The 23,802-nt window shown below is 44.8% G+C and overlaps 1 protein-coding gene across 7 annotated transcripts in view; it reads right to left on the bottom strand.

Moving 5' to 3' along the window:
• The window catches only part of DYNC1I2 (dynein cytoplasmic 1 intermediate chain 2), a 173,628-nt gene that overhangs the window by 121,047 nt on the left and 28,779 nt on the right, over window positions 1–23,802 (bottom strand). For 5 of the 7 annotated variants that reach the window (XM_029605776.1, XM_029605780.1, XM_029605782.1 and 2 more), the window contains 2 exons: window positions 12,741–12,855; window positions 9,537–9,681 (listed from right to left, as the gene is read on the bottom strand). In XM_029605776.1, coding sequence (XP_029461636.1) covers window positions 9,537–9,681; window positions 12,741–12,855 — 260 coding nt within the window. The remainder of the gene's footprint in view (window positions 1–9,536; window positions 9,682–12,740; window positions 12,856–23,802) is intronic. The other 2 variants (XM_029605781.1, XM_029605783.1) reach the window with 1 other exon arrangement.

The following is a 23,802-nucleotide window of genomic DNA, read 5'->3' as shown; positions in this document are numbered from 1 at the left end:
GGAATGGTTGCTTCTTTGGTCCTCTGACTGTTAGGTATAATTGCCAGTATAACTGCCCCTCCCCTCCTGCTCACAGAGTTCTACGGGGGACTCCCCCACCCCCTTCCCCTCCAAAGTTCTAAGGGAGACTCTGGCCTTGGGTTCTGATAAGCGCCAGCAATGTGGCCCTTTTTAAAAAAGGTTTGTCCATCCCTCCACTAGCAATCGTCCCCTAATAAATGACTTGTAGCAATACAAGCAGAAGACTGTATCCTTGCCTAGGAATGCTTGGTATAAACCTAGAGAAAAAGCAAAGATAGGACAGAACAAAAATTTGAGTTATAGAGACAAGACAAAGGGGCAAACAGCATGACAGACTAGAGATTAATTGACCTTCAAAGAGAAGGAATTGGTGTACGTGCAGAAACTCATGATGGTACAGGGCTAACAGAGAAAGAAAGAGTCTAAGAAATGACTGACTACACAATTTAAACCTGTTTAAAATGACTTAAAAACTTGTCTGAAATAGCTACCATATAAGGATAAGCAATCTAGTTAGGAAAATCAGCAAAATTTCAATCAGAAAATAAGTAAACATTGTATTAATAAAATGGACCAATCAGCGATGCAAGAAGAGCTACACAAACTTTCCAATATAATAATGACTGATTTCACCTATAGTCAGTCTCGCTTGACCTCACCTGCTGTTAGCCATTTTTGAGTGTGAAAGAAGAGACTGAAGGATAAGGGAATTCAACTAGCCATCACTTCCTTTACAGTTTGAAAACTGTTACAAATCAGGTGGTCTCCACAAGCCTGACATTTGGTTCTGTGATTGTTAACAGAATAATTGTGCATATTTAATACAGCTAAATTCAGACTGCAATGAAAGGAAATATTGGAATCTCTTCCACACTTAATTGGGAAACCTTGGGTCTACGGAAAAAGATCTTATTGGGGAAACAGTTTGATGAATTAAGAAAAAAGAATTATTCATGTGATTTAAGGTGCAGAAGTCCAATGGCCAAGTGTCTGGGCGGGGAACAACTAATGGTCATCATGGTAGCCAGTTAATGAGACAAAGCAGTTGTGAATCCTAGCAGCATCCTTGGGTATATAAAAAGGAGGTATCAAAACAAACCACAGAAAGTACTTTTTCACTCAGGGCACTATCAAGCTGTGGAATCTGTTGTCAGAGGAAGTGATCAAGGTGACTAGCATAGCAGGGTTTAAATGGGGTTTGGACAAGTTTCTGGAAGAAAAATCCATAGCACATTAGCAGCCAGACAAAGAAAGCTGTTTCTATCCCTGGGACTGAGTAACAGGATCTACTTTATGGAATCTGCCAGGTACTTGCAACTTGGATTAGCCAATGCTGGAGACCGAATACTGGGCTCTATGGATAATTCTTATGGATCACTATTTTTTCTTTTATAAAGGTTTTGAATCATTAATATTTGAATTTTTTCTGCGTTTTCTCTCTTTTTTCAGGTGACTGATACTTAGAGACGTAATTTACAAAATTCTAAAAACTAAAATTTAAAAAAAGAGGAATCACCTCTATCTATAAAAAGGGTATGGATAAGGTAAGAAGCAAGTCAAAGAAGGGCTACCACAATGGTGCAGTGCCTACACTATAAGCTTTACAGAGAGACTTGAGTTAACTGTGTGCATTTTTGAAGGAAGGACAGGGGAGATATAATACAAACATGCAATCAAATGAAAGACTTTAATAAAGGTATCAAATGTTTGCATTTTCCATAAAATGAGAAGCTCATGTATAAGGGGTCGTCATTGCAACAAAGGGCTTGAATCTCAAAGGGAATGCGAGAAAACAATTTTTCACTGAGAAAGTGATGGACACTTGGAAGAGACTTAAAGAGGGGAGAGCCAAAACAGTGACTTAATTCAATAATGTTTCAGACAGATGCAAAGAACCCTTAGTAACAAAGCAAGGATGAGAGGGTACCAGATTTCAAACAGGATCTGTGACAGCAGAGTAGACTCATACAACGACAAGACTGGTGGACTATATGTACTTTTCTCTCAAATTTTATGGATACCAAAAGCACTTTTGTTGGCCAGATACAAGCAAATAAATAAAAAAAGTCAGATTCCAAGCAAGCCAACAATGTACTTAAATCTTGAAAAAAATGTGATGCTGTTTCTTTTAAAAAGAAAAAAGAAAAACCAGAAAACCTACCCAGTTCTTTAATCTGATGAGTAGTAAGCCATTTCAATCTTAAAGCAATCAAAAATCTGATTTCAGCAATGATGAATTATTTGGATCATATATGACTCTGTGCTGAAATTATGGACTAAAGGGAAATATCAGCCATGGAAGGGAATTACTAAAATCATCATCTTTATCCTAATTGAAAAAAAAAATCTTACACTTAAATCACAACAGTGTCTCCAAATAAGTGTGAATTATTCTTTGGCACATGCTGCCAGATTTCTGCTATTAAAATACACACAAACAATTAATCGCTGAGATAAAAGCCCACCCAAACAATATCAGTGTGCTCCACATGTCTCCTTTAAATGAAATCAGACCTGAACACCGCTTCAATACTTCTGCCTCCACATGCTGGCAGAGTGGCAAAATGCACATTTGTATTACTATACATTTGACATTCAGGAATACAAAATATATTAGACATACATGTTCCAGACTGCAAAGGAGCAGTAAAATAAATGCTCAAACATTTATTCTAAAACAAAAGGGAGCACAAGTGTTTTGAATATCCCTCCCCAGCTAGGGCCTAGATTTATCAAAATGTTATATAGCAGAAATAGCACCCACAATAAAAAGGGGCGTGGTTAGGCTAATTACCCTGCTCTAGATTCGCATAGGTAATTTCTGCATGGCGCATGGCTGCATGGGAGTGGTTTTACATACTCAGTCAGAGGTATGAACAGCAAAGTTGACATCACTGAAGAATTTCTGTTGTTTGAATCAATGGAAGGTACAAGAGGAGTTGATTTGTACAATGAACTCTCTACCTAGCTTCAAACAAGTTAGGTAGAGAGTGCATCAAGCTAGGTAGAGAGTGCACTGTAAAAATCAACTCCTCTTGTACCTTCGATTGATTCAAACGACAGAAAATCTTCAGTGACGTCAACTTTGCTATTTGTACCTCTGACTTGAGTATGTAATAACCACCCCAAATCCCACACAGACTTAAAAGTACCCCCTCTTACAGTGGTATAGAGAGTGAAATATTGATTTCTATACAGATTGTATTGCTCTCTCCCTCTCTTGCCGACTGAATGGCATGTGCGATTAAAAAAAAAACTTTTCCCTGCTAACGTGGGCACAACGCACAGAAAAAAGGTGTAGTTATTTCTGGTGTTAAAATACGTGTTACTCTTATCGCATTCCACGTTAATCAGAGTTACTTACCTGTAACAGGTGTTCTCCCAGGATAGCAGGATGTTAGTCCTCACACATGGGTGACATCATCAGATGGAGCCCGGCACAGAAAACTTATGTCAAAGTTTCTACAAACTTTGTCTGGCACACCGAGCATGCTCAGCATGCCACTATCCACACATCCATGTGGGGTCTCTCTTCAGTCTCCTAATATAGAATTACAAAAAAATAAAATAAACATAAGAGAAATCCAACTCCGCAGGGTGGTGGGCAGGTTTTGTGAGGACTAACATCCTGCTGTACTAGGAAAACACCTGCTACAGGTAAGCAACTCTGCTTTCTTCTAGGACAAGCAGGATGGAGTCCTCACACATGGGTGAATCCCTAGCTACAGACTGTTCCCAAACAACAAGCAAGACCAAAAGGCACCTAACCAGGTGCCAAAAGGCACAACAACACAGGTGTCGTTAGTAACAGTGGAAGACAGCCTGAACCCAAATAATGGGCTGTAGGTAGGAAGAGTTGGGTTTTACAACTGAAAGAGATTTCTGAGGACAGACTGGGCAAAGCTGCTATCGTGTCAGCCATCCCTGTCCAGACAGTAGTGAGACAAAAGTGTGGAGAGAACTCCACATCGCAACCTTGCAGATCTCATCCATGGGGATGGCTCTAAAGTGGGCCACTGAAGTTGCCATGGTTTTGACAGAATGAGCCTTGATATGGCCCCCAAGCTACAGTCCCGCCTGAGTATAGCAGAAGGAGATGCAATCTGCCAGCCAGTTGTACAGGGTCTGCTTAGCAACTGCAACTCCTAATCTATTCCTGTCAAAAGAGATGAAGAGTTACGTAGACTTCCTATGGCCTGCTATACGCTCCAAATAGAAAGCTAAGGCTCTTTTGCAATCCAGACTGTGCAGAGCCCGTTCGCCCTGGTGCGAATGAGGCATGACGATGGAAATCCATCACTACCTTAGGCAGGAACTTAGGATGCATGCGCAGAACCACCCTATCATGAAAGAACTTCGGGTAGGGTGGATGTCACTAAGGCCTGAAGCTCACTGACTCTGCGCGCTGATGTGACTGTGACCAATAACATAACCTTCTAGGTCAGGTACCTCCGGTCACACGAATGCAGCGGCTCGAAAGGAGCTTTCCTAAGCTGAGCCCCAAGATACACCGGGAGGCCGCAGGAGAGGCTTCAAAGCAGACCTCGCATAAAGTGTCCCACAATGGGTTCCACTTTCCTGTTGCAGGGAATGCAAATAGATCCACGTGCGGGGTCCCCCACACATGGAAGATCCGATTTGCCACTTCCTGCTTCAGGGACCACTTGTGGAGTTGGAAGGCTTAACTCAGCCTGTGTGCCACCACATTCTCCATTCCAGCCAGGTGCATGGCTCGGAGCACCATACCCTGGGACATAGCCCAAGTCCAGATCTGAACTGCTTCTTGGCACAGGAGGAACAACCTCGTACCTCCCTGTTTGTTTATATACCACATTGCCACTTGGTTGTATGTCTGGATCAGAACCTCTTGTTGATCAGCAGATCCTTGAATGCCCAGAGCGCATACCGATCACGCAGAGCGCCAGGAATTTGATCTGATACTGAGCAGACCACAGGCCCTGAGTGCAAAGCCCCTCCACATGGGCACACCCGAGGTTGGATGCATCCGTGGTAAGTACAATCTGGGCAGGGGGATTTTGAAAAGGCACCCCCTGCTCCAAATTGGCAAGATTCTCCCACCACAACAAGGAATCCCAGAGAGAAGGAGTAATGCGGATATGGAGGTCATGGGTGGCCTGCCACTACTGGGACTGCAAGTTCCATTGGGTTCTGTGCATATGCAAGTGAGCTACGGGAGTAACATGGACGATCGCGGCCATATGTCCCAAGAGTTGCAACATGCGGCAAGCCAAAATCTGCTGGCTCTGTTGGACCATTCCCGCAATAGACACCAACGTGAGTGCCCAAGCGCTGAGAAGATTAGCTCAGGCCTAAACCGTGTCCAACAGGGCGCCACTGAAGTGCAACTGAGGCAACTGGTCGATGTGGGACTTCGGGTAGTTGATAATAAACCCTAGGGACTCTAACACCTGAATGGTCAAGTGCAGAGACCATACTGCTCCCTCCTGGGTAGAGCTCTTGACAAGACAATCGTCCAGGTAGGGGAACACCTGCACCCCCATCCTGTGGCGGTATGCACCCATTACAGCCAGACACTTGGTGAAGACATGTGGAGCCGAGGCCAGCCTGAACGGCAACTCCCTGTACTGAAAGTGTCGCTCGCCCATCACAAACCAGAGATACTTCCTGCAACCTTGGAAGATCTCGATGTAGGTGTAGGCGTCCTAAGTTGAAGGAGTAAAGCCAAACTCCTCTTTGTAGGAGGGGAATCAGGATGCCCAGAGAGACTATCTTGAACTTCTCTCTTTTTAGAAACTTGTTCAAGGCTCTCAAATCTAGACTAGGACAGAGTCCCCCTGTTCTTTCTGAAATCCGGAAATATTGGGAGTAGAAACCCTACCCCCACTGTTTCAGTGAACGGGCTCCACGGCCCTGGCCATTACAATGGTGGCAAGCTCCGCCAAAAGTATTTTCTGAGGCAAGGACTGACCCCCAAATGGGCACAGGGGAGAGCACCCAGGAGGTCCAGCCGGTATCCTTGACGCACGATGGACAGAACCTACTGGTCTGAGGTAACACTGGGCTAATGGTCCAGGAAGAACTTAGCCGGCCTCCGACCGGAGGGCCGTGCATCAAGGGTATGGGTGGTTGGCTTACACTCCCTCACAGCCAGTCAAAACTCCATGGCGTGGCGTGGCTTGTCTGGGGCACCGGCTGAGGTCTGGGAGCCCGCTGCTGTCTATGGCGGGCCCTAGAACTCACCCGCTGGGACCGGGTAGTATTTCCTCTGGTGGTAGAAGGATTTCCTTGGGCCCTGACGCAAGGTCTTCATGGCCGAGAATGGCGATCTGCCGTACTGTCCGAGAGATGCTGCAAGGTCTCATGATGATCCTTTATCTGAGACACAGCATTCCTCACCTTGTCACCAAAGAGGTTTTCGCCAGTTCATGGCAGGTGTGCGAGCTTCTCCTGCACCTCTGGGCAGAGATCCGAGGCCCGAAGTCAGGCCATCTGGCGGGCACCAATTCCCGTGGCCGCCATCCTTGCTGTCATCTCAAAAACATCACAGGTGGAGCGCACCTCATGCTTGCCACATTCAAGACCCTGCTGGAGGACCACTGAAAAAGCATCCTGCTGCTGCTGGGGCAGGTGCTCAGTCAGGTCTTGGATCTGCTTCCAGAGGTTCCGAGAATACCACATCACATAGAAATGGTAGGAGGCAATACGGGCAATCAACATGGTGCCCTGAAACACTGCATCAGCTTTCTTGTTCACCGGAGGCATGAAAATGAGGTGTTTCCAGATTCTAAGGAGCAACTCCTGGAAAATCTCATGGATAGGAACAGTTACCACCTCCTTCAGGGCATCCACAAACTGGAGAACCTCCAGCATCTTGTGTCTGGCATCCTCCTCCTTAAGAAGTTGGTACGGGATGGCTTCAGCCATGGCCCTCACAAAACCAGCAAAGGTTAAGTCCTCAGGCAGGGACCAGCACCACTCCTTCTGAGGAGACGGGTTAGAGGAGAGGTCACCAGAGTCATCAGAAGAGAACTCTGAGAAATCATCCCCCCACGGGTCGTAAGGGGCGGTATCGTCACTAAGATCACCCAGAGACACCCGTGGGGGGGGGGCATCCCAGGCCCAGTGGCTTGGGCAAAGGGCATCGAGGGCCCAGAACCAGACCAGGCAACGCTGGCCACGGAACAGAGGATCTCAAGGCTGGAGGTGCCATTGAAGACCCTTCCCCCTCGGAGGACCCCGCACTAGGGATGGCAACGAGAAGAGGCACCAGTGGCCGTTGGGGCATCAATGGCACCCTGGACACCGGCATCGGCTGCATGGGGAGAACACTGAGAAGAACATTAAGGCGCTCCAGCAGCAGTGCCAACATTGATGGTGCAGACTCTGGCACCGGTGGAGGCACTGGCAGGACCAGCAGCTTGTTGTCCTGTAGGGCTTGAACAACTGCCAATTGCACCCTGCATTCCAGCTCCTCCCTTGAAGGCCAACAATGACAAGACAGCCTGAGGAGAAGGCAGTATAGCCAGATCTCCCTTGGTGCCCTGAGGGAGATTGCTGCCTGGCACCGGAATCGGTGGGGAATGCCTCGGACCAATGGCATCGATGGAGGGTGATACCTCCTCACTGCGGGGTCGCTTCGGGGGCATCACAGCAGGCACCGGTGCCAACCCAAGCCCAACACTGTGCGAGGATGGAGGCCGGTGGCAACGTTTCCGGGGTTTCCCATGGTGCTCGGCCTAGTCTTTCCCCGGCGCCAAGGTAGGAGATGATCCAGAAGTCTTCGAGCAAGAGGAGACCAATGACAGCCAATCTCCCGCATCCCTCTCCAAAGGAGGCCCCGGTAGAGAGGTGGACATCGTGGGATCAGTGTCCATAGGTTCTCCCCAGCCCTTCAGCATCAATGCCCCCGATGCCAGTGTCAAGGGTTCGAACTTCCTGGACCCGAACAACTTCTCCATCTTGTCCAGGCGGGCGCACCAGCCCTTGGGGGTCATCTGGTCACAAAAAAAAGACATCCCAAAACATTGTGCGATGCCCCCAGGAAGAGGATACACACCTTGTGCGGATCCATGAGGGACATAGTCTGAGGGCACTGACGAAAATCAGACGACGCTATAACAAAGACAGCCAGTGAGCAGTTGATGACCGGTGGATACCGAAGGACACCTCTACCAGGAACAGACTGCACAGAGGGCAAAAACTTACCGTGCCACAGAATAAACGAAAGCAGGGAAGAATGGAGAGGGAACCAGAGCAGGAAAAAGTGAAAAATTGTTTTCCCAAAGAAAAAGAGCACGAACTCCACAAATGTGAGACACTAGCTCCACGGAAGAAACTGAAGAAAGACCCCAAGTGGACACGTGGATAGTGGCATGCTTAGTGTTCCAGTCAAAGGTTTCCATGCTGGGCTCCATCCGATGATGTCGCCTATGTGTGAGGACTACCATCTTGCTTGTTCTAGAAGGAGCTGCTTGTTACCATTAACTCCGCCCAAACACCTCCCACTTCCATAACAAATGTGAAATTTGTATACTAACACGAGTTGCACTATTTAATGCACGTGTTAGGGTGTTATTACAAGCGATAAGGCCCTAACACAAAATGATAAATGACCCTGTAGGTTTGGTGGTGCCAGATTTGATGTCCATGATTAGCTGTATTTGTAATTTACTGTTGATATGGCTGTGCCACCTTTCACCTTATTGCTGACCTGTCTTGTGTCCAGATTAAAAATTGAGAGCTTCTGCTGCATGTCAGCTTCCTTTAGCCTTTTGAATACAAACAGTGCAAATGTCCATTACAAAGAAAGGAAGGAGTAGGTAGTGAGGTTGTACATAGAAGGAAGCCTTTTAGCAGATTCTGTTCTTTGACCATGATCAACGACTAACCCTGTTTTCTCAGTTCTGAGCCTCTGGTGCACAAAGGCTGCAAATTAGTTTGTAGAGCTTTTTGTTTTGTGGGCATATGCCCATTGGATACCAGCCATTCTATTTCACTTGCTACTACAATCAGAACTGAACTCACAATGAAAGCATTAACCCTTTGGCACCCTGGTCCCTCTTCCCCCAGCGAATTCTACTGATATCTATGATCTGATTTGTGGCAGTGAAAGAAATAATTGCTTTGCATCTTTAGGGGAAAATAGTTCACAAAAGACTGACAAAATAATATTTAGTGGGAAGTCTTCACCTCTGTACAAGCTACAGTATAAAATGATCTAGATTTGTGAATTCAAACTTTCAATATATTTACATTATAAAATAGCATATTTAAAACAGGCTTGTATTTCTGCATAAAAGCTGCTTCAAAAAGAACAAACATGCTTTCATCATGCAATTTTTGTAGCAAAAACATCTATGATAGCAAATGGTTGCCATAAAAAGCAATACTAAAACATTTATGGGTTTAAGAACATCAACAGTGCCGCAACACATTTAATTAGAGTGCTTATGAGGCATGAGATGTCTACCCACCAGAGTGTCTAGGAAACGGACGCATTATATAATTAAAATCTTAGAAGAAAATGCTCCTACCTAGGTGCCATGGCACCATCGCCCGAGTCTTGGCTCCCAGCCTCACTTGGAGTGCTCACAGATTTGGAGGATGGAGACGTTGGAGGTGGGACTAGATAGTGAAATAGACAGGTATCCGCTGTTACTACTCGCAGAGGTTGCACCGCTTATGAGGTTTCCAAATTAATTTAACATGAAGTATTAAAAAAAAAGGAAAAAGGGAAGGAAAATGATGGAAAACCAAAAATACATGAATGAGAATGAACAATAGAAAGAAGGGAAAAGACAACGTTAAAATGTCATGCTGGATATTCATGCAAAAATTTGAGACATTAAAATGCACCAGGGTAGACACAAAAAGATGAATTTGGTAAATACTGGAATTTCTCTTAAACTGCAAATACAATCCAATTAAATGCTGGTATTAACTTTCAAAGGAGACAGGTAATATATATATATATTTTTTATCATTTAACAGTTGTATAATATATGTTAAGCAAAGTGGAGGTAGTATTTAAAAAATGGCCAGGATTAAATAAATTCATCAGAAATGTCTTAAAGTAATTAATACACTTTTTTAAAAAAACTATCAAAACTTAAGAAACATTTCTTTTTGGTTTGTAGCAAAACTTGACTATGTTCCCAGTGGGAAATTTTAACAAAATGTATTCCAGTTTAGGCTATCCTAATACCCTGTTTAAGAAGAAAGTACATTAAATAAGTCTTATTAACATGGGGCTATATTCTGTGATCTAGCCAGAAACAGCAGGCTGTGCCCAGTGTCTTGCCTGATGAATTGGCCAATTAATAGCATGTGGCCTTCCATTTCCTAAAGAGATCACGGGCCAAGATTTTTTCCTAAAGGCACAGAAGAACACTAGTCACAAACAAGGTACTTATGGCTTTCTACAGATTTTGTAAAAGGAAAAAAAAAATTTTAAAGGTGGGCCTCATGTATTTTATTTTAATGTATTACAAAAATAGATCTATAGTGAAATATACATAGATCTATAGGGAAATATACATAGAAGACTATGTATACCCGTCTCCTTATCTTTATTACTTTTCAGTGTTTAGGGTAAAGAATGCAACAAACAAAGAAAAAAATAGCATGCCTTTCAGAACTGATGCAGAATGAAAAATGACAGCATGCATTTGAAACCCCCCCTTCCCCCTTATCCAATCCTCATACAGTGGCGTTTGCTGATGTTTCTTGTATGCAAGCAATAAAACTCACAATTGGTCATATAGATACACAATATACATTTCATGTACACAAGTTCATTTTTGTAACAATTTTAATAAAATGTTCCATTTTTACCTATTCATTTGTTACTAGATGCAACTTTAATCAACTGGATTACTGCTGCCATCTGCTGAATAAATGCAATTACAGCAGTCTCATATACTAGTACCATTGCATAGCTATAAGTAACTCCTGTCTTGCAACCAGTCACCTGAGCCTCTGTTAAACATTGCCAAGCACAAAACATGCACAAAATACAAACCCATAAAGGAAAGGGAAAGCCAAGGCCGTTTCATGGTACTTGATATTAATTTATTTTAAAAAGTCCCAATGACCCATAATCAGAAAAAATCTTAATAAATCTAACTTTAAGAATTTTACACAATCAATTATATTAGTAAAAGACCAGGTGCAAAAAATGGGGGCAAATAAAATCTATTTTATAGTCCAAATTCAATAAGTTATATATGGCTGCAGTTTCACAGAAAACTTTCGTAAGTTTATACAAAAGGGACTACTTTACACTTTGAAGACCCCAATTTAAACGTTCTTGCATGGAATCAATTCATTTCCAGAAAAGGTAGACTTGGCCCCCTCTATCTAAGGGAGACACAGAGCAGCAGGAGAGATCTGAGTAGGACTGTAGGGTGTCTGGCACAGAACATCTGAAATTAACCTGTTCACTAAATTAACGTGCAAGAGTACGACAGACAGCCTGGCTGTTGTGATGAGTAAAGACATTGCAAAAGCCAGTAACACATCTTCAGCAAGTTTATCTCAGAAGCCTTTATTTATTTATTTTTATCACTGCACTATCATTCAAAGAAGTCAAACACATTTAGCAAGATCAGTGACTTCAAGTACCATCATCTAAGTTTTGGTGATGCTGTCTTTTTTCATACAGCGGAAGAGAAAAACTGTCACACTCTCACAGTAGTCACTGTTTGGCAGCTTGGAAGCAGGGAGGATGCTTTTCTTTTTCTGAATACACACCCATAAGATATACTTTAATTAAAGCCAACACAATCCATTTTGAGCTTTGCTTGGACGCCAGTGTCTTGCAGCTTTTTTTTCTCCACAGCTTTACTAAGTTTATCACTCTTTATAACTGAAGCTTTTACTGGCATCAGACCTCATTCGGTTGTAAATGTTGTTTTATTGTACAAACTAAAATGATATTGCCTATAGCTTTAAAAGGTAGTGTCTGTATTTTTCAGAATTTATTTTAACTGCTGCTGATTTCAGAACTGTAATGATCTATTCCTATATGAATGTATTTCTTGTCGAAAGGCCCAACCTGGCTGAAAATCCTCTATTCAAGAAACAAACCAAAGAAAAAAAAAACCCCAGAGATACAGAAGAGTGCGTACTACCAGTGTCCAGGAAGGCCCCATGCTAAGAAAGCATGGTCTCTATTTGCATTCAGTCCCTGGCCCCTCTGCTCAGACTGCCAGTCAGTGTGTCAATTAATGGCAACAGTGAAGTGGACACATGCCCAGGGACTAGAACACCACCAACACGTCACATCACAAAGCCCATAATGCTATGGCTTTCAGTTCTACACACAGCAGATTTGGATTTATACAGGTTGTTATAAAAAAAAACTTCTTTTAACAGAAGTGCATTATCAAGTTCTCTGTGTCAAACAGGGACAAGCAACTCTTTGTGCCAACTCTCTACACTCCTGTGCTCGTCATGCCAATGTTGCTCAATCACATCTAACATGGGTGGAGAGAAATGACCTACATATTTTAAAACAGACTCAGTCCTTTGCAGTACTTGTTTGCTATACTGTATATTTTATTTAATTACTGACTTTCTATATTCCATACAGAGTCCTGGCAGTCTGAGGCAATCCACCAGGCTGTGGATTTAATGAGCGTGACTTTACTTGCTGCCTCTGGCTGTGCATACAGCATTTTGGACACTGATGGTAGTTCACAAATAAGATACAGACACTGAATCCAGCAATATCTTACCCATTGGCGTTTCTGGTGTTATTCCTATGCTCTGAAGCAGGGCCTCTGCATCTCTTCGTTTTTTTTCTAGATCAGATTCTTCTTGGACAGAAAGTGGTTCCTTTTTTTGATCCGACTAAATAAATACAAACAAAATATACTGATGTGTACTCTCTCTCCAGTCACAGAATGCAGCAGAAGGATCATTTTTCTCAATTGCAAAATCCACCTCTGCCTCTCTCTCCTTAAGTATTTTCACTTACTATTCATTTTTCCATCAAGCCCTGTCATTGCCTGCCATTTCTACATCTCAGCCCTCATATCTTGATACATTCTTCCATCCAGAGACCTGTCCTCATCTCACACCATTCAGCTGCTCACTATAGGGTCAATTCACCCCCAGCCTTTTTGGGATCCAGAGCAAGTGGTCAGTAGATAATACCAGCTCCTCTAGTTTTGATTCCTTGTGTCCATTCCCAATCCCCATTCTTCTCTCACTTCTCCACAATCTCTTCCCATGTGATCTTCTCCCCGCCAGTGTTTCATGCCATGTCTGCCTATTCTGCCAGTTATTTCTTTGGTTTGAAAGTATAAAGCCTCAGTCTTGTGGGACCTGCCAGCACCAGAGTAAGTGGAAGTGCCCACCCCACCAAAGTCTTCCTGCTGCAGCTGGCCCTGCTTTAGAGGTGAGCAGCTAGGAAGATTCAGGTTTTGACTTACAGCAATTGTCATAAAAGGTGAAAATCGAAAAATAGATGGGGTGGCCAAATAAATATTTGGCATAGCTCAAAACAAATATTCAGGGCAAACAGTAGGCACAGCCATCTACACATTCCATTCACACTTCCAAGCACAAGTTACAGGTAAGCAACTCTGCTTTTTTCAAGGGCAAGCAGGATAGTAGTCCTCACACATGGGTAAATCCCTAGCTACAGGCTGCTCCCCAACACAAAAGGGAACAACGGCCACAACAATAATGCTGTTGGTAACAGAGGGGGAGACAGCCTGAACCCAAACAGGGTTCTACACATTGAACAGGTTCCTGAGGACAGACTGGCCAAACCTACTGTCCCTATCCAGACAGTAATGAGATGTGAATGTGTGGAGAGAACTCCACGTCGCAGCCTTGCAGATCTCCTCCATGGCAACTGCTCAGAAGTGGGCCACCGACACTGCCATGGTTCTGACAGAATGAGCCTTGACATGACCCTCAAGATGCAGACCCACCTAGGCAGACCCGCCTAGATGCAATCTGCCAGCCAATTGGATAGTGTCTGTTTGGAAATGGCAATACCCAACCTATTCTTATGAAAAGAAACAAAAAATTGAGTGGACTGTCTTTGGGCTTCGGTCCGCTCCAGATAGAAGGCTGAGGCTCGCTTGCAGTCCAAACTGTGCAGTGCTCATTCGCCTTGGTGTGAATGAGGTCTGGGAAAGAATACTGGCAGGATGATTAGCTGGTTAAGATGGAAATCCATCACCATCTTAGGTAGGAACTTAGGGTACGTACCCAAGACCACCCTATCATGACGGAATTTAGTATAAGGGAGATAAGTTACTATGGCCTGGAGCTCTCTGATCCTGTGCGCTGAAGTGACCACTACCAAAAATATGACCATCCAGGCCAGGTACTCCTTTTTTGCAGCGGCTCAAAATGAGTTTTCATCTGAGCTAAAACACGTTGAGGTTCCAAGACACAGTGGAAGGCCTTATGGGAGGCTTCAACTAAAGCAGATCTCACATAAAACATAGAACTGTAGGCTATACAACTATGGGTGTACCATCTACACTGTGGTGGTAAACGACAATTGCACTAAGATGGACTGTAATGGAGGTGGTCTTTAAGCCAGCCTCCGATAGATGTAGAATATAATCAAGCAGTTTTTGTGTGGAGCAGGAGAAAGGATCTAGGGCCTTCTGTTCACACCACATGGAAAACCTCCTCCATTTCAGCCAGTACGACTTTCTAGTGGAAGGCTTTCTAGAAGCCTCCAGGACCCGAGACACATCTTCCGAAAGATCCAGCAGCTGCAGAATTAATCTCTTAGCATCCAGGGTGTGAGTGCCAGGGCCAGGAGGTTGAGATGCCACAGCCTGCCCTGATCCTGCATGATGAGATCTGGGGAAGTCCCTAGACTGTTAGGTCTCCGGATGGACAACTCTTGATTGAGTGGAAACCAGATTTTTCTCGGCCAATGAGGGGATATGAGAATCATAGTCCCTTTGTTCCCGCGAAGCTTCAAGAGAGTCTTCACCACTAAGGGAATCAGAGGCTATGCATACAGAAGACCTGGGTCCCAATGGCGGATGAGGGCATCAGAGGCTGGTTCGACGTCTGTCCTGTGCAAGGAGCAGAATTGAGGCACCTTCCTGTTGCAGGGGGACATGAACAGATCTATATCTGGGCTCCCCCAGAGGCAGAATATCCAATTTGCAACCTCCTGGTCCAGGGACCTCTCATGGAGTCAGAAGGTTCCACTCAGCCTGTCCACTACCACATTCTCGAACCTGGCCAGGTTCATGGCCCTGAGCACCATCCCATAGGACAGGGCCCACAACCATATGTGGACCACTTCCTGACACAGGAGATATGATCCCATGCCTCCCTGCTTGTTCACATACCCCATTGCTACATGGTTCTCAGTCTGGATCAGGACAATTTTGTTGGACAGCCTATTTCTGAAAGCCTACAGCCCGTACCTGATCACCTAGAGCTCAAAGAAGTTGATTTGACATGAACATTCCTGAGCGGACCATAAACCCTGGATTTCAAGCCCATCCACATGAGCTCCCCACCCAGGATAGATGCATCTGTGGTTAACAATTTGAGTGGGAAGACTCCAAAAGGAGATTCCCTGCTACAGATTGGAATGTACCCATCACCACTACAAGGAGTTCCAGAGGGATGGGATGACTTGGAAGTGATCTTGGAGGCTCTGTGTGGCTTGCTGCCACTGAGACCTCAAGGTCCATTGGGCTCTGCGCATGTGTAATTGTGCCAAGGGAGTAACATGGACGGTCATGGCCACGAGGCCCAACAACCTCAACATGTGCTAAGCCGATACCTGCTAGTTCTGTTGAATTTCTGCTGCAATGGCCGCCACTGTGACAGCCCTCTGGTACGGCAGAAAGACCTTGGCCCGAGCTGTGTCTAGCAGGGCTCCAATGAAGTCCAATTGAGGTAATGGATTGAGAAGGGACTTTGGGTAATTGAGATTGAACCCTAGTGACTTAACCTGAATGGTCAAGCGCAAAGATCTGGCTGCCCCTGCCTGAGACATGCTCTTGACCAGCCAATCATGCAGATATGGAAAAACATGCACTCCCAGTCTACAGAGGTGCACCACCACCACGATAGGCATTTTGTGAATACCTGTGGGGCAGACGCAAGCCTGAAATCAACACCCGGTACTAGAAGTGCTGTTCCCCTCTACAAACTGGAGATACTTCCTGTGACCATGGAAGATCTTGATGTGGGTGTGTGTCCAATAGGTCGAGGGAGCATAGCCCAGGGAAACCATCTTGAACCTTTCTCATTTTAGAAATTTGTTCAAGATCCTCAGGTCCAGGATGGGATGAAATCCTCCTATTCTCTTTGGAATCAGGAATACCTGGAATAAAATCCCCACCCTCTTTGCCAGGGTTGAATGGGCTCGACAGCTCTGGCCATTAAGAGGGCGGACAGCTCCGCTAGCAGTACTCCCTGATGCACTATCGGCCCTCAGTACGGGCACAGAGGGCAATTTGGTGGGACACCCAATAGATTTAATTGGTACCCGTGACGGACGATGGACAGAATCTACTGGTCCAAGGTTACACTGGACCACTGGTTCACCAGTAGGTTTTGTCCATCGTCCATCATGGGTACCTGCCTCAGACTGGAGAGTCCATCGCTCTGGATAGAGGTGACTGGCTGATACTCCCTGCGGCCCAGTCAAAACCCCATTCCTGCGTTTGACTGAGGAGCCGGCTGGGGCTTGGGAGCTCTCTGCTGCCTGGGACGGCTGCAAGGGCTCTGATAATGACGATATAGAGGAGGCGAAGGATAGTACTTTCTTTGGCAAAAGAAGGACTTCCTTGGCCCCTGCCTCGATAGCCGCCTAGAAGAGAACAGGTCCGGAGCGCTGGCGAAGAGTTGCTGGAGGGTATCATGATGCTCCCGAAGTTGGGCCACAACGTCCTTTACACTATCTCCAAAGATATTCTCTCTTGTACTTGGCTCGTCAGCGAGTCATTCCTGTACTTCCGATCAGAGATCCGAGGCCTGTAGTCATGCCATTCTGTGGGCGCCTATTCCCACTGCAGAGACTCTCGATGCCGTCTCAAAAATATCGTAGGCCGCGTGGGCCTCGTGTTTTCCACACTACAAACCCTTGTGCACCAGCGACATGAGAGTGACTTGCTGCTGTTGAGGCAGCTGCTCAGCCATCTCCTGCACCTGCTTCCAGATGTTCTGCGAATATTGGCTCATGTAGAGCTAGTAGGCAGCAATGCAGGAAATAAGCATGGCGCCTTGGAACACCTACCTCCATCGCTCTGTGGTTCTTCCCCAGGGGCACTGGTAAGTGGGTCCAAGAGCACATAGCCTTCTTGAGGGCAGATTCGTTCATCACCGACTGGTAGGGCAGCTGACACTTAGTGAATCTGATAGCCTTCTGGATGAGGTAAACCTTGTCCGCCTTCTTATTGACAGGAGACACTAAGAGGGGGTGTTCCCAAATCCTCAGCAACAACTCCAAAAGGATCTCATGTACTGGGACCACCACTATCTCCTTAGCAGCCTCCACAAATTGAAGGATCTCAAGCATCTTGTGCCTAGTATCCTCCTCAACAGCTGGAACGGGATGGCTTCCACCATCAATCTCACAAAATCTGCAAAGGTTAAGTCCTCAGGTGGAGACTTCCTTTGCTCCTCTGGAGGAGAAGCGTCTGACGGGATACAAGCTGAGCCCTCGGAGGAAGACTCCATCTGATCATCCCCCAAGGGATCAAAGGGACCCTCATCCTCACTGTATCTCACAAGGGATGGGGCCCTAGGTGCTCGGCCAACGTCCAGAAGTGCAGGCACCAATGGAGCTGGACAGGGGGCTATAGGCCTTGGCAATCCCGCCAGCCTCGTGGAGCTTCCTCGGAGGAGGAACCGGCGACAATCACCATTATTGGTAGGAGAAAGCTCTGGTGCCCTGCCAGGCACAGGTGCTGGCCCAAGAATCAACACCATCTCGGTCGGTAAGGCACCAATGAGCACATTGAGCTTCTCCACAAGCGGTACGAGAACAGGCAGTACTGACTCCAGTTCCTTCAATGCCAGAGGACCATAGCCCTGCAGTGCCCACTCCACTGCCAGCTGGACTCACACTTCAGCTCCTCCTCGAATATTGCCAATGCCAACACCAACAGGGAGGAAGGAGGGGTGGCCAGATCTTTCTCGGACCCTCGAGAGGGATTGGCAATTGGCACCAGGACCAGTGAAGGACTGGCACTCCTCACTACACGGTCGCTTCAGGGTATCATGGCATCATGGCAGAGCTGATGTATCCCTGGGTCTGGAATCGTGCACCGGCGGGGACCAGTGCTGATGCTTCTTGGTCTTCCCACAATGCTCAGCCCAGTCATTCCCCAGTGCAGAGGTCAAAGACAATGAACCTTGGCAACCTCAAACCAGAGGAGATCAACAGTGGTCGGTCTCCAGTGCCCCTATTCCCGGAAACCTCAATGGAACTGACAGTCCTGCCAATGTCGATGGCGAGGTGTCCATCGATGCAGCTCAGAGGAGTTTAGATGCAGATGTCGATGGGTCGGACTTCTTTGACCCAAAGAGGTGCTCCATCTTGTCAAGTCAAAGCGGACGACCTTTCAAGGTCATCCGGTCGCACAACCAGCAACCCCGGACATCATGTGATGCTCCCAGGCACAGGATGCAGACTTCATGCGGATCGGTGAGTGACATGGTACACAGGCACTGGGGGCATCGGCAAAAAACAGGACGTGGCCATGATGGAGCGAAAAAAAGGGCATAAGGACAGAACGGTGGCAGTGGGCGAGGATGACCAGCAGGCACCAAGGCACTGCCACCATGGGGGACACTACAGGAAGGCACCAAGAGGGACCTGGCGACGGAACAGAAAGAAAAAATAGTGAAAATGCGAAAAAGAAGTTTTCCACTAGGCCAAATAGCCAAAAATTTTTAAGAGCTCAACCAATCGCGAGGCTCCCAGCTCCGCGGAAAAGCGGAGACTGAAGAGGATCCCCGCGTGGATACATGGTATATCGGCATGCTGGGTATGCTCAGTGTGCCTAGTCAAAGTTTCTAGAAACTCTGACACAAGTTTTCTGAATCGGGCTCCATCTGCTGATGTCACTCATGTGTGAGAACTACCATCCTGCTTGTCCTTGGAGAAGGCATTAGTTCCCCATATACTCACTCCAAAGCCCTATGAACCTTACTCCTGCCTGGGACTGGAGTATCTCCAGAAGTTTCCTTTATGCAGCCTATTATAGTCTATGGGAACTATAGTATGTTGTTGCTTGTTTTCTTTTCCTCTGATGACCAAATCAACAAACTTACCTAAAAGAAGTTGTGCTGCTATATTCTTATCATATGTCATTGAGAGAAAGTTGATAAACCTTCTGCTATCTAAACACTACTCCGCTCTACTTTAACACAAAAACCACTCTTAAAGAGAGAGCACTGCTTTCTCCACCGCACTCATCTTTTTAAAGCACTTCACCAGACCCTTCATCCTACAGTCAGCCTATCACTTGTGCTTATCACACATACTCTTTCAGTCTCTCCTCATTCTTATGCATATACCAGCAGTACACAACAGACCCATACTCACACCCCTATCATTCATGCTCTCATTCAAATATATCTACAAAAAAGGCACCACACATTATAGTTAGATGAAATTTAAATCTTTACTGAAAATATGCTTTGATAAAAACATTCTCTTTTTGTCACCCTTCCAGTAGTTGGCGTATCCATCTTGGGGGATGGAGGATCTCCCCTGGTACTAGTATCAGTCTCCAAATGGCTCTGCTTTTTTCTGTAAGTCATGCTGGCCTACATGCCAGACTACATTCAGCATACCTGTACTGAGCAAAAGAGGAGGGAAGTGCAAATGGTTTCTGTTTGATGGGACCACCAACTGCATTCATGTGGGCATGATTCTTTTCAGAGCCCAAGAAGCCACCTGCCAAAGCCATAAGCATCATCAGAGTCTGAATGTTCAGGTGTTCTGTGACATAAGAACATAAGAAATTGCCATGCTGGGTCAGATCAAGGGTCCATCAAGCCCAGCATCCTGTTTCCAACAGAGGCCAAACCAGGCCACAAGAACCAAGCAATTACCCAAACACTAAGAAGATCTCATGCTACTGATGCAATTAATAGCAGTAGCTATTCCCTAAGTAAATTTGATTAATAGCCGTTAATGGACTTCTCCTCCAAGAACTTATCCAAACCTTTTTTGAACCCAGCTACACTAACTGCACTAACCACATCCTCTGGCAACAAATTCCAGAGCTTTATTGTGCGTTGAGTGAAAAAGAATTTTCTCCGATTAGTCTTAAACGTGTTACTTGCTAACTTCATGGAATGCCCCCTAGTCCTTCTATTATTCGAAAGTGTAAATAACCGATTCACATCTACTCGTTCAAGACCTCTCATGATCTTAAAGACCTGGTGATAGATGTGGTGACCAAAATTTCTAGAGTTAGCCTTGATACTCTACATTAACAGAGAGCCCCCTGTATGAGTAAAAGTGTGGTTGCGATCCCACGGATGAAGTTCTATCAGGTAAGTGCTGAAACCAATAAACACGTTATAACATCTAGTAGTTAATAATGTGTTTCTTCCTTTCCATGCTTGTAGGTAAAACTGGTTTTCTGTATGTTGGTCTTGCAGCCAATTTTCCCTCAATCCCTCTTTTGGCTCAGAAGAACATTAGAACCATGCCCATTGCTCCCCCAGGGTCGTTATTAGAGCGGACATCTGGCCTGTTGAAAAGATGGATTTCTATGGCAGACAACATTGGAGGCTTCCTTTTCCTTGCTCAAGCTAAAGTGAGCAAGTTCTTTGTTGTGCACTGCATTATGTACATTTGTTTCAACCACCTTTCATGGCCAGATGTGGAGACAAATGACAGGAATGCAAAGAATTCAGCAAAGGATGGGGAAAGATTTGCTACATGTGTTGTCAAAAAGCTCATGTAGGGATGAGGTTGTGTGCTATTTAAGTGGTATCATGACAAAGAATGAGGATGTTAAATGTTATCTACATAGTCCGATAAATCTGTGCTTTCTAATTCTCTTTTTAAAGTGTTCTGTTAAAGATGTTCCATGATATGGCAGATTTGAGCAGACATGGTGCCTTTTCAAACTGCCCTACATTAGAGATGCTACTTTTGGCCTTGATTAAGCAAGCCTGAGCTGCCAAGCCAGCGTAACACTGGAAAAATGGAATTCAATTATATGGCCTCCTGGTGGAGTCCTTCCTAGGAGCCAGAAGTACCCGAAGCACTTTATCAGAGAGACTATAGAAGCATATCACTTCCCTTTCAATATCCAAGCCATGAGGGTGAGACTGGGATGAAGTAATATTACCTGGTTCTGTCTTATCAGGGTTAGAAGACTGTCAAACTTGATTGTTTTCCTGATAGATTTATTTTCTAATTCTTCTAGATTTATTTATTTCGGACAAGAAGGGGCTATGAAAATGAAATCCCCAGTCTCTTCTGAGTTTTAAGTTTTGTCAGACATGCCAGTGGATATACATATAAGAGGTCTTTGCCCCAAAGTAGACAGAAGACATCCGATGCTAATCTGTTTTCTGATCCTTCTGCAGCAGTGTGCTAGCATCTTCCTGTTGAGTAGCTGTAAACTCAGGTGCTTCTCACCCTAGAAAAATGCCGTTCAACACACACTAAGAGACCATTTGTGAAGGTCTATCTGACAGTGTTTTCCAAATCCTGTTAGATCGATAGAATTTAGGGTCATCCTATTTGAAATAACTAGTTCTACAATCTGAAAGTTTCCCTATATAGGAAGAGTGTTCCAGTTCCTCCCTGCTTGCTGTGGTAGAACATAGCTATCTGATTGGTTTGAAGTAGGGCAATTTTACTGGCCACTTGATTTCCAAAAACCCTTATTAGCATAGCATACTGCTTTTCACTTCAGGAAGATGATCTGTAATCTTTTCCCCCAGACACACTACATATCCTGAGTATGGAGTCCATGTAGGTGAGGCTCCCAAATCCCAGCAGAACACAGTTGTGGTCAAAACTATTGAATGAGGTTAAGTTTGGAAGTGAATGTTCTTGGTCAAACTGGAATGGGAAAGCCAGAAAGATAGGGCATCCCTGAGCTTCTATGGTTATTCTGATGCATTTCTGGAGTCCTTGATTCCATTGAGATTCAAGTCCATTGGACTCATCTCATATGAAAATATACCATGGGCAATGACATGGACTGCTGAGGTCATTAGACCAGCATTCTCAATATGATCCAGGATGATGTCTGCTGACTGCATCACTTACTACACAGTGAACATTATATCCAATGTACTGCAAAGGGAAGCTGTTGTAAATGTGACTAAATGGAACACCTGAATGCTCTCTCTTCATCACATGTCCACTGACAAATTCACAAGAAATTAAAAAGAAAAAATTAAAAATGTGTTTATCTTCCAAACATAATTATTAAACTATGTGAAAGTGTTGGATTAGAGAGGTCCTATAAAAGACAACTAAGCTGAAAAACTAACAGAGGATGTAAAGCACAAAATACAGTACTTCCTATGTTCAGAATGAAATCATCTTTAAAGTTACAAGTCTGCGCCATAGCTCTGCAGCTGTCTTCCAGTCTTCCAAATACCAAACATCTGTTAGTTGTTTATTATTTAGTACATGCTTTTTCACCGGTTTATACCTCTAGCCTGCTTCTGGACTTCTCTAGCCCAGCCTCTCTCAGCCAGGATTCCTTGAGAAGTCGTTAGGGATTGCACGAGAGATCATGAATGAAAAAAAAAAGATAAATGTATTTGAATTTCCCACACCAACCTGCCATTCACAGGAAAGCAATGAACGTTTTGCTGCAGTTTTCAACCTCTTACAAGCGTGAGCAAGCTTTTTCTTGTTTAACAAGCATCAAGAGTAAGGACAGAAATAGTCTCATTTCAGTTGAAGATGAAATCCATGTGTGCTTATCTCAAGTTCAACACAGAATTAAGTTTTTGTGCAGCAACAAACAAGCACAGATTTCACAATAAAGAAGTAAATTTCATTCTTAATTTTAAAAATAACACTTTTTATGCATATATAGGCCTATAAAAGATCAAGAGTTTTTAAAATTTATGGAAAGGAAACTAAACAAAAAAAGTAGGTTAATAAGTTGGCCAAAATAAACAGATCCACAGAAAACTATCATTCTCTGTCTAAAAGAGAACTGACAATTATTGTTGGATTATTATATCTATAACTTACTGCTCATGCTAACACACTATGAGCTCTAGATATAATCATTTTTATGCAGGGGTTCCCTAAAATCCAAAAATTATATCAACAGTTCCTCCACGGTAAAAAGGTTGAGAAAGGCTGCTATGAACACTGCAGGAACGTGCAACTCAGGGGCAGGCAACTCAAGTGCCACAAGCTAATCCGTTTTTCAGGATATCCACAATGAATATGCCTGAGATGCAGCTCAACAGAAGCAGTGAATGCAAGTACAAATCATCAATCAATATTCAGTATGGATTATCAAGAATCAGAGATACTCACCACTACCATAGCTTCTTAATTGCCTTTATCGCCTCTAGGGAGGAAACAAATACAATTCTGATGCACCCGTAGGGTGACTACAGCTCTGCACCAGCAAGAAAGTCCAGCAACCAGTATCACACTGAAGCACCAAGCCAGAGACCACCCAGAAGATACACCCAAAGCCTCATGCCTGGGCAGCACAGAGTGCTAAGCATTGAGCGATCAGGTAACCTTCTCCATACAATAAACTACAGCTAAGAAAAGGAAAGCCTTTGACCATCTGAGGCCCCTGCTGTTCCATCTGCCTGCACCATCTGAGTGAT

This window comes from Rhinatrema bivittatum, chromosome 6 (assembly GCF_901001135.1).
Source record: "Rhinatrema bivittatum chromosome 6, aRhiBiv1.1, whole genome shotgun sequence".
Classification (NCBI taxonomy): Eukaryota; Metazoa; Chordata; class Amphibia; order Gymnophiona; family Rhinatrematidae; genus Rhinatrema; species Rhinatrema bivittatum.
Note: the sequence above shows the minus strand (reverse complement) of the source record. Positions and strands in the feature narration are given on the sequence as shown.